Source organism: Penaeus vannamei, chromosome 18 (genome assembly GCF_042767895.1).
Source record: "Penaeus vannamei isolate JL-2024 chromosome 18, ASM4276789v1, whole genome shotgun sequence".
In the NCBI taxonomy this organism is placed as follows: Eukaryota; Metazoa; Arthropoda; class Malacostraca; order Decapoda; family Penaeidae; genus Penaeus; species Penaeus vannamei.
In genome coordinates this window covers 4,505,238-4,517,737 of record NC_091566.1, presented here as the reverse complement: position 1 = coordinate 4,517,737, position 12,500 = coordinate 4,505,238, and the positions used below count along the sequence as shown (strand labels likewise).

Sequence of the window (12,500 nt, the reverse complement as noted above, 5' to 3'; positions counted from 1 at the left end):
GATAGGTGGGGGAAAGCAGAGATGCAGGCTGTAGCAAAGCATGGAAAGGACAACACAATGTGTGGAACTGAAAGAGGGACATTACATAGGGGACATAGGGGTGGATTAGAATGTGATATCAGATAGGAGTGTGTTACCTGAGACATAAAGGGTGTGTGAGGAAGAGACAAAATGGTAGTTGGGAATTGGTATAGGAGGATGTGTAAGAAAAGTCTCTTGGAGGCAGATAATTGATGGGTTATAAAAAGAAAGGATATGATGAAGATCAGGTCTGTGAGAACGGAAACCATGAATATTCCAATGTAGGAGAGCTATTATTCAGTTGATCTACGAGTGATAACGGTTACATTGCACGTTGGAGAATTTGAAAGGGAAGGAGCTAGGGGGTGAGATAAGAAATTAGAGGGGGGGGGGCATGTGTAGTGTCAGAATGGGGATCAGGAAGTGGATGATCTGGGGAAGGGCAGAATAGTGACATGAGGGATTCACGTGGGTCTCCAGATGGGAATGGAAGGGATAGAGGGGATGAAGGGAGGGTTAATGTGGGCGTAGTTGAAGCTGGGGAGTATGGGCTGTGTTGGGGGGGAAAGGAGGAAGGGGTGTAGGGGGAATATGAGTAGGAGGAAGATGGATATCGGCAGTTGCTTTGAGTGTGGAGAGAATGGGAGTTGTGGAATTTGAGGGTGGATGAGGGTTTTCGGTGTCATTTTGGGGACCGAGCAGATTGTTTTGAATATCTTCGAGTTTCTGAAATGGAGTTGGTTGGGGTGTTTTGTGAGATAAAGGTTTTCTTAAGAAGGGGAGAAGAGGAAACTGGTGTCTGAGGAGTAGAGGCAAAGATAGGTAGAGATGAGTGTGTGGTAGGAGAAGAAGGGAGGAACATTTAGTCTGTCTGCTGCGGGCAGTGCAGCGAGGGAGAGGGGAAGGTGTTTGGGCTGCAGTAGAGATTGGAGTGTGGATTTACAGTGGCAAAATAATTTGACTGGGGAAGGTAGGAGGCAGAAGTGGGGAAGTGAGATGCAGGAGGGTTAGGTATAGGGGAGAGTGTAGGAACATCTTGGGAGGGAGGGGGAGGGGCAGAGCGAGCAACATTACGGAAGTAGGGAGTATGAGAAAAACCTCATCAACGTACTTCCTGTCTGGCTTCACACAGTGTGAGACCATGTCTGCATCTGAGAGTTGCCACCTCAGACACAATCTTGCAAGTGGGGCAGCCCCTATAAAGTACATTACAGGGGAAGCCGCAGTTAGCACATGTGCATGACTGTGCAGAGCAGTTTGATCAGTTATGACCAGGTTGGGCACATAGAGGGTATTGGGCTGTGGAACGGCAGTGTTTGGCAGGATGTCCTAAACGCCAACAGTTTTGACATTGAGGAGGTTAATATGTTTGGGCTGGGAGGGATTCTCCACCAATGTAAATATCAAAGGGAAGTTCATGTCTACAGAAAGTAATTTTGGTAATGTTGGTGGGGTTCTTACAATGACCCCTAGGAGGAATGGAGTAGCACTGTTCTGATATTAAATCATAGTCTGTGAGGCAGACAAGTAAGTCTTTTCCACAATCTGACCAATTTTTGTTATAGATGGGGCAGTTTTCTGGGGAGATAGAGACCGTTCTGGTACAAGTATTGAGGGTTGGAGGCAGGAATGGGTTTGCCAGAGAGATCAGTTAGAGTTGATAATGATTTAGCTTGAGTTTTGGATGTAACTGTAACAAGACAGGAAGAATCAGGTCAGTTAAGGAAAGACACTTTGCCTACTTGTTTTTTGGAGACATTGCTGAAAGAGAAGTGTTGTCAGAGTAAGGCGCTATGGGGAGGAATCACAAAAAATTGGTCCCATTTGGCTGGGAGTATATGATATTTGTAGAGACAAGGGTGGTAGAAGGACAGGGATGTGTGGAAGAGGGAATATTGTTGAGGGAGTTAGTATTACAGAGAGGTGGACTATAAGGCTGTAAAGTAGTAATAAGGGAGGATGGGGTGATTGATGAAGAAAGTTTTGGGGGTAGAGGTGATGAAGTTGATGAAGTTGGGAGAGCAGGAATGTGTCCTGGAGACTGAGTCTTAACTTGGGTAGGTAATGTACTAGCAAGCATTGAGGAATGGGTAGTAGTTACAGTGTTCAGAGTTGTGGTCAAAGGAGAGCCTGGGGTCAGGGAGCTTGGAGAGTTTGAATTGATGGGGCTTTGATGAAGGGGCAAGCCATACCCTAACAAGGGTATAACATTTTCATTATTGGCCATGGTAAGTCTATACACTATATTGGGGAAAGAAACAGCCTGCCCTCAGGGTCCCTTTGAGGGGCAAGGTCTAGACAACTAAATCAGGGGAATACCGTGCCCATGGATCCCTCAGGCCATTCAGGACTGGCACAAAGTCAGCCTTTCATTTATTCAGCACGGCTCTCACACCTTAGGAAGTGGATAGTAGAAGGGGTTGGAGAAGGGATGGAAACAAAAAAGCAGGAGGGGGAAAAGACTGAGCAAAATTATTTGATTCGAGGGCTGAGATTCTCAGCATTGTGTCCCAGTCCTTGTCTCCTAAGCCCCCCACCCCACCCCATGAAAAAAGAAATGAAAAATAACCTATTCTAGGGGCATTTTCAAGCTATAAACAACAAAATGCATCTATAATTTTGAAAAAAAAAGACTAATAAAAAAAATATCCTTTGCCTTGGGGTGGAGGAGCCTTGTGGAGGCCAAACAATATTCTTATGCCCCCCATTGACACCCCTGGCCTTTCCCTAATGCCAGGATGATGGCCCTAGCTTCATTTATTAAGGAGAAATGGCCCCTTAAAAGTTTGCTTAAATCCTCTTTATAGCCACAATACCTAAAAAATTGCTTATGCCGCAGCAAAGACTATAGAGAGCTGGGTAAGCTTATGCTTAATGCTTCTGACATTTCCCCTTAAGCAGCTGACTCAGCATGCACCCCACATGTTTTTTTGGCATGGCTAAGGGGCCTCCCACTATTATTGGGTTAAAGCAAGAATAATGCAAGAATATATATACATAATTACATTTTTTTTTTTTTTAAGATTGTATGGTGATTAACAGTCAAACTGAGGCTTATACATTCCCTGTTTGATATACAAATTCCAGTAAATCATAAGGCAACCAAGTACTTGAAGACAAGAATTGAATAAATAAATCTGGGATCCTTCTGTTCTTATTCACTGAGATGTAGAGTAAAAGTAAAATCCGACATGAGATCTTTCAAAATCCTCAAGTCCTTAAAGAGGCTAGTTTATGTCAAGGTTACTTGACTCCACCTAATCTTCCTGCGAATCTTATTCCATGGGGAACTTTTCAGCACTAATCTAACTGTGTTCTGCTTCTTCTCCTCTACCAACTCTTTTGACCATGTATGGAAGATTTTTGAGACATTCACACCAAGAAATTTTCAAATTCTAAACGTGTACAGATATAATCATCCTTATCAAAAATTTTCAGGACTTTTTTTTTTTTTAGTCAGGTACAAAGACGACTGAAACTGCAATCAATGCAATTGTGAAGGGTTAAGGATTGGAAAGAGGCCTCATTTTTATTTTCTCATTTTGCATAAAGGTTTACTTTACATTTTAATTAGCATGTATAGCAATAACACAGAGAGTACTTACAGGAACAGTGAATGAATGAATGAAAAATAATGTGGTGATAATCATATCATACAGTAAATGGTCAACTGCGGAGTAATAAAATAACACAGAAGATGAAATAATATAAAAAACAAGTACTAAAAATAATATCAATATCATAAGCATTAAGAAAGTTAATGGATACAAAAGCATAATAGAAATTATCATCATCATCAAAACAACAATATTCAAAACAAATAACATTAACGCCCTTCTAAATCCCTTACCAAGAAAGTGATTCTAAATCATACAATTATACTCATCACCTATAACTTCATAACTTTTTATACACCCTCCATCCACAGATTTTTGAATTTCAACTTTCTACTTACTCCTATGGTACAGGTAATTTTCTTAACACCTAAGGATTTCAGCAAGGAAGAAGACACCCCTCCCCACCAAAAGAGAAAAAAGTAAAAAAGTAAATAAATAAATAAGTAAATAAATAAGGAAATATATGGATACAAAATGGAGTTCTCGGACAACACTCAATATATCATATAAGAAATTCATGTTCCAATAAAATTACTTGATGCGCTTGTTAAAGAAAACTGAATTCATATAACTTATATGATTTCATAAGTTACTTTGAGAATTATATACAGAACCAGTATCCTTAAAGACTTAAGTTCATGATATAATTCTCAAAGTAACATGAAATCATATAAGAAGTGAAAATTCAGTTTTCCTTAGCAAGTGCAACAAGTAATTTTACTGGAACATTAACTTCTTATATGATATGTTGAAATTATCTGAGAAACCCATTTTGTTTTTATAAATTTCCTTATTTTTAAGAATACTTGTTTTGTATATAAGATGTGTCTAACAATGGTTTTCATCAAACAATTGGCTATAAAATTACATATCATATGTTCTGTTGCAAACCAACATTTATTTAGTTCAAGTCAGTGATGATAATGCTGAACATATAACCTAATGAAAAAAATTAAGGACTAAAGATTAATTTCAAAAACCACTCTACATCTTGACTCTATTGAGTATGTTTAAATACACAGGGGTCATTCCATATGAACTCAAAAGAACTTTAGGATCCATCACAGAACTGGCTTAAATTATACAAAGAATACCTCTTTATGAATAATGAAGATGCAAAATTTTAGGTTTCACCTGTGTCTTATGAATCGCCAACATTAATCTAAATGGGGGTTGGAAGCAAATATGCTGACAGAGAATCCAGAGTTTAATGCAGAAAACTGATACCTGGGTAATATGAGAGCCAATCTAGCAGGATCTGTGATCAGAAATGGGCTATCTCATATTTTTTAAGTTTTTGGCCTTTTAATTATGGTCTTTTTTTTGTATATTGATTCATTCCTGTGTCAGGAACTAAGCTAAGAATGAAAAGAATCTTTTGCACTTAGTTAATATAGTATACTAGTATCTATGTGTTTAGCAAAAACTGGACATTTATCACAGCCTTCATGTGCTCATAAATATTCAAGATAGGGCACCTTTCCAAGTTATAATCCATTTTGCCTTTACACCAGAAATGCAAGGAGAGAGTGTAATGTCATGTAGTTTTTCCCCAAAGGGCAATGGCCTATTCACAAGACTTCGCCATCATTTATCTGAGCTACTGCTTAGATGCTCTCTCAGGGGTACTGTAAATTTGACAATCTATAGGTAGTTACTATGACTAAATGTGAACAATTTTGTTTCATAATTTTGCAAATTCTGCTTTGACTTTGTTTCCCCTAACTAGTACCATGCTTTCATTTAATGGTTTACATATTAATCCATACCCAGGATAAAGAGAGTGAATCACACATCTTTTTTAATTTTATTTCTTTACAAATGGTGTTATACCTTTTTCAGTAAAGCAGACAACACAGCTTTACTTGTCTATCACCATGATGCAACTGCTGAACATTTCCAAGAAAGCTTTAAAAATGGCTATAATAAATGTCTCGACATATGAATATCAGAAATGATCAATTTAGATCTCTTTAACAGCTATAATCATACAAAAATACCAGTGAATATATGCTTTTTCCATTTCAATTCACTGCTATTTCTAGGGAGTATTCTTTGAATTTTGTCCATTTCATGCATCTATGGAAGATCAACAGTGCCAGATATCCTGAACCATACTTTGCTATAGTTTAGATTGTCCAAATTTGTCTACCTCTTTGACTTACCTAATAGTTCTATATCTATTGTAAAGCATAGCTTTCTGTAAAGCTTTAATAAATTTTGCTTTGAAAAATATTTAGACTATGTAGAGGCATAATTAAAGATTTTTATATTAGAAAACTTAGTTGCTTTGGTAAATGCCAATTCTTAATATGTGACAATACCATTTCTATAGCAAAAAACGTTTGCAACATTCCTATCCATATATACTTCTGATGTAAGGAAAAGTACACAAGCAACTAGCATCGATCACTTCTCAACAGATTCTGGTTGCTCGGATACCTGTACCAATTTGCCTTCAAAATCTCCTATGAATTAACAGTACTGATTGACTACTGGGTGCCTCTCTCTTTTTTCCTTCTCTTTTTTGAAGACCCATACTTTGAAAGGTCTTTAGGACTGATGCTTAAAAAAGTCTTCATTATTCATATCAGATATGTTCAGTAGAATTTCAGCCAGTTTTGAGATGGATTCCTTGTGGACTCTGGTGGAATTCATATATAATGACCTAAAAGCTGGCAAACTTTTGTCAATGGGGATGATACAGTTTTTATCTGAAAATAAAATCCTTTATCCCCCCCCCCCATGCGCCTCCCAGCTGAAAATTAACCAGGGGTAAATTAGGTCTTTATTATTTCAATGAGATTGATTTTATAAAACAGAAAATGCATGACAGCTAAAAGTTACTGAGCATCTAAGTTGAAAAGTGTACCCTGTGTAAATGAAAGAAAAAAGGAAAAAAAAATTCAATATAAGGGATGCATGGAATGGTGGGTGAAGTTGTCTGTCTGTCTGGAAAGGGTATCAGAAACCATCAAAAATATAAATACAAGTTGTAAAGCAGCAAATCATCTATTATATATGAATATATACATTATAAATATATATTCATATATATATATAATCTATATATTTATATCTATATATATTTATATATTTATATCTATATATATTTATATATTTATATATCTATATATATTCATATATATTTATATATGTTTATATATATTTATATATATATATATATATATATTGATATATTTTTATATATATATATATTTATGTATATATTTATGTATATATTTATATATATATATTCATATATATATTTATATATATAGATTTATATATATATATATATATATATATATATATATATAGATAGATAGATTTTTATATATATATAGATTTTTATATATATATATATATATATATATATATATAGATAGATAGATAGATAGATTTTTATATATATATAGATATTTATATATATATATATATATATATATATAGATTTATATATATATGTACATATATATATATATATATACATATACATATACATATACATATACATATACATATATATATATATATATATATATATATATATATATATATATATATATATATATATATATATATATATATATATATATATATATGAAACTGATGTTACAAATATTGGTTCTACAATAAAATTACAAACTGAGAGGGTAAAGGTCTCTTGCTTCTCTTGTTCTACTATTTCATAGCTATCTACTTTGACATTCCAAGGTATAATGAAATGCAGATGAAAATACTCTGAAGAAAAATCAGTGCCCTCTGCTTATGACTGATCATGCGGAAACTAATACATTTTATGACAAATTTTAAGATTAACCTTTTCTTTGAAAATGGTAGATATGCTTCCTTCATTTCCTCTAGAATAAACATACTTTTCACGTTCAAAACTTCAGTGGAAATGGACATAGGGTAATTTCATATTCACCAAATAATTATAAATATAATGTTGTAAGATATGCTAAAATTAAAGCTTTGGTTGCCAAGATTGGTGTTTTCCATTAGTTAAATTTTTAAAATATGACTGAAACAAGTTTTATTTTGTGTGAATTTCATCCATGGTCAGTGTGACTGAAGGAGGGCATATAGTCAAGGTAGGTACTTGAACATTTAAATTTTTAACCATGTTTTTTTCTGCAAACCAATTACCATATCGAGTCCATAGTATGTCAAATTATAAATCAATAATCTTATTCAAGTACCATCATGGCTTTATGTAGCAAATGACTGCTATTCTACAAAATGAAAAAGGAAAGAAAAGAAAATCCCAATCTAGGTAATGCATGCATACTACAAAAAACTCCTGATTTTACCTTTTCTAATCGATCAATTTCTTCTCTCCAGCGATCATCTCGAGGCGATAGGATGGGACTAGTGATATTCTGGTTGATGGGTCTGAGTACATCGCTGGGAGAGCCACTACCCGAGGTTGGACTTAGAAGCTTTTCGTACATGGATCTTATGAAGCCGGATGACTCACCCAATTCTATGGATAATTCGGACAATGGCACACCCATTGAGCGGAACCGTGGTGACCGAGAGGGACTCATGATCAATCTCCGACTCTGGTTTCTGAAACTGCTGTACTTTTGAGGAACATTCTCTATGTTCTCATCTGAGAATTCGTACTTCTTGTCGGCCAGTCGCCTTCGTCTGAACACACTAAGTTTTTCATGTCGGGAGTCCGTAATTTCATCTATGAATTCATATTCTTTTTCTGCGAGTTTCACTGGTGTCTTCTCCCCATAGGAACTTTCACTTGAACTTCTAAGTACCATTCTACCCTGTTGTTGAGTATTAAAGGCACAATCATCGGCCTTTATATTATTTCCACAGCAATTTGTTCCATTCTTACACCTATCACTAATGCTCACTGTGTCCCTGAGATCTGAGCGGCCCAGGCGAGAATCTTCACTTATATGCGAGCACCTGGTTGAGTCGTCTGAGTCATTATCGTTAAAAGTGTCACTTTCTCCATAAAAATGGTATGGAGAATCATCAGGCAATTGAAAATCTTTGAGCGAGAGATTACGAACGATGCCCTGGACAGCTGTGGCACCATCGTCTTGATCTAAACAACTGCCAGGACTTTTATCACAGTCATTGATGTCAAGTCTATGAGACATACCCTGACCCTCCATGGTACTGCCCCTTTGATAATTTTCACACATCCTATGAATGTTATTACAACCCTCAGTTCTTGCCCTCTCATCATTTCTTGGTGCTACACTTCCAATCAGAATTTCCCATTCTCTGTCTTTATCACTCATTGAACTACTACACCCACACATACTCCCAGTGTTCAACGTAACTTTCAGACTACTTGTACTAGACTCAATACTGCTTAGATCCTTTTCAATGTGAGTTCCTTCTTCTTCCTCACAACTACTCCGACCATCTGCCTCCAGGTCAACATCACTGCTTGAGCTGTCCATCACATTGAACTCTTTGCCTGATCTGAGGCTTGATCCACAGTACTGCTTACCTGAAGAGGCCCTATTTTCTTTAATTTTCCCTTGCTCTCTCTCATCATCACTCTCCTCCTCCTCATCTCTCTCCACAGAACTTATCTCATTGATTCTCATACCTAATATTTCTGTCTCTACCTCCTTCATCTTTCTGTCCATGTTTTCGAGATTAACATTCAACACGTGGATAAAATTGCCAGCATTAAGCACCACAAAGCCCTCCCGCTTCATTTGTACATTTGGGAGGAATCTTGGGAAAGGAGGCACCATCTCAAAGCTGGTGTGCACAGTGATCCCATGTTGTAGGCAGCTGAATCGTGCACAGCTGTTCCACCGCTCGGCTAAATCTGAAGAAGAACATGAAGATGCTAAATGGAAGCCATTACACTGCTGTTTGCTTTTGAACATCGGTTTTATATGACAGATTTACAACAACTCATACAAAATATCATATATTAGGGGTAACATGATGCAAATATCTAAATCTTTATTTCTATATTTACAAAAAAGAACCCTTTACTAAAGTTATTTTGGAATAAGCTGATACAATTCCTCATTTCAATTGTATTTTTTTGAGACTTAACCATGAGTTAAGTATAAATGAATGGAAAACAAATAGATCAATTTCAGTGTATAAAAAAAACTAAGTAGAATCATATTTTAGCAATGATAAAACCACTTTCAACCATGTATGACATTGGGAAACTAAGTAAAAATGCTTCAACCACCGAACAAAGCTGGAAAAAGAAACAATATTTGGATGCTTCAGTCACTTAATTTCAAGGTAGTATTTTATTCCTGACAGACAACATAACAGTCTCATCAAACTATGTGATTCTGGCTAACTTCTAATATTTATAAACCACCCCCTAGACCCATACACCTTAATGACAGCCTTTTGAACCCCCCAAAATATTTATCATCCCCCTAGAGGATCCCACCAATAGTTACGGGTCAGTACTTTAGAGAACCTACAACTGACATTATGAATTGTAATACTACTCTACATTACCAGTAACAATCATCTCACACTTTCTCACTTGCACATACATTGCTGTGACAAAAAACTTACCAATTAACAAATACACATACACAAAGAGGGGTTAAATCTGGTTATGTCTGGTTGTCAGACAAAGGGCATGTCAAATCTAAGTTGAAGATATTCTTATACCTTATTCTTGTTAAGATTACTACCTGTGGATTTCCAAGTTTACAAATTCATGTATTTAACACCTATGAATCCCATAATACCAAGTATGCTTAGTATTAACCCCCATGATCCAGATGATGTGACCATCTAGCCATGAAAAAACTCAATGAGGGGTGGGTGACATGAACATGCAATTATAGGAAAATCTGTATAAAGGCCAGGCTGATGTGAATTTGCTGATGTGAGCATTTTGGTTGTTGGCCAGGGTGATGGGAAAAACTCATGACTCACAAACCTCTTCAACGGTTATTAAACTCATTTGGCATTAGAAAGGGGCTTTTGTAATATATTCATCAATACACGAGTGTGGAATGTAATGTCCATGAGCCATGACTAGAAGAGTATCAGCTCCAGGGAGGATGCCATTTCTATATTTATCATCCTAATCCTGGCTACTGTAACCAGTGTATTACAGAAAACTGAATGTTATGTAAATATATAAAAAAAATTACAAAAATATGAAAATGCTGATTTGTGATATTTTTGCACTGATTTATGATCCAGCCTACAAGCCGCACACCCATCACAGCAGTCGCTCACGTAAGCCTAATGCCCATATCTTGGGCCATGTGACAACCGTGAAGCAACTGGATCCAATGGGTTGATATATTCCATTTAAGAAAAGTTATAAAGAATAATAGATATAGTACCATTTTGTTATATATCTCAAATATAATAATTGAAAAATAATATCCAGAGGTACTGCTTACAATAATAAATACAGATATTTGATCTACTCTGTGGAAAAGACACCTATATATACATACATGTTATCTTGACACATAAAGAAAGAAAAGCAATGTTTCCATACCATCTTCTTCATATGACGTAGCCACTTGGTAGCAAGCTGAACAATTATCAAGTGAAGGGACAGCTGTAATAGTGATATAGCACCGACGAGTTTGTGAAGAATTGCCATCAAGACCTTCAATCATACTGCAAAAGAAAAAACATAAGAATTGGGGAAAATAAGCACCATCTTGTAATGCAAAAGGAAAAGAAAATAAATAAAAAAATTAAAAAATCTTTTTACTAAATGCAAATGTAGTTAATTCTGATAGAATGGTCCATGGCCTGGTAATACAGCTATGAAAATGCAAATGGAAATGGGAACTGAAACAAAAATGGAAATAGAAATAAAAATGAAAAAGAAAGAAGGAAAAACATTTCCATGAACTCTTAAATTTTCCATGACTAACGTGCCTTATTAGTTGCTCTGTCACCATTTACCTGCAGCCATAAACAAGAATTTTGGAGAGGTCCTTTGGCCATTGACACACAGAGATGAATATATTCTCATACACACTCTCCTGGAGGTCCTGGTCACCAAAGAGCATTACCTCTGCTACTTTTCTCAATGGTGCATATGGTACAAACACCCACCAGTGGAGCCTGTACCTGTGGAACAAAAGATCAAAGAAAATACCATAAACATTTATAAATATCAACAAAAGAATCAAAAACAATTTTAAGGAATCTGTTATCAAAATAAATTCAATATCATATGTGTCTGTCATTGTATCAAATCTAGGGCCGAGAGCAAAAGGACCAATATCCAAAAATGCCAATTTGGAGATCAGCCAACCACTAAACTGGAAAAGTTGGTTTATCTAAGTGTTATAAAGGCTAATGTAATCAGTGCATTTAGGATACCACAAGAGCATTGCTTCGAAATCCAATTCACTGAAAATCTTGCATCCCAATGTGTGACTGACTGCATTTTGAATAGAAAGCAATAGAAAGCTTCAAGCTGGCCACTTTTACTTTTTTTTTATCAATATGCCATTTTCAGCATACAGGTAATTGACTTTACAGCTACAGAAAGGGGGAAAAAAAAAACGATCTGAATGTATTACAGAATTATTGTCAAAGGTATATTTCTAAAGCATAAAATGGTAGAAACACTTTAGAAATCGAAATAGGGCGAATGGTCTAAACACCAACATCAGTAAATGCCCTAAGTTATTAATTATTCAGCAAAAAATACATTTTTTGCAACTTTTGTGTTAAAAGTACTACAGTAACAAAAATTATTATACCTGTTTTTCGTTATAAAAAAAATTGTTATATAAAAAATTATCTTTAAAAAGATTAGATTAATGCAACACAGTTTGATTAGCAGCATAAAAAAATGTGAATTATTACTTGCTGAATTTCAATCAACAAAGCAAACATTCAAAT

At 35.6% G+C, this 12,500-nt stretch overlaps 1 protein-coding gene across 1 annotated transcript in view; it reads right to left on the bottom strand.

Moving 5' to 3' along the window:
* Nucleotides 1-12,500, bottom strand: part of LOC113810470 (uncharacterized) — a 40,417-nt gene that overhangs the window by 19,691 nt on the left and 8,226 nt on the right. The window contains exons 4-6 of the mRNA XM_027362156.2: nt 11,550-11,717; nt 11,131-11,255; nt 7,955-9,456 (exon numbers count right to left, since the gene is read on the bottom strand). Coding sequence (XP_027217957.1) covers nt 7,955-9,456; nt 11,131-11,255; nt 11,550-11,717 — 1,795 coding nt within the window. The remainder of the gene's footprint in view (nt 1-7,954; nt 9,457-11,130; nt 11,256-11,549; nt 11,718-12,500) is intronic.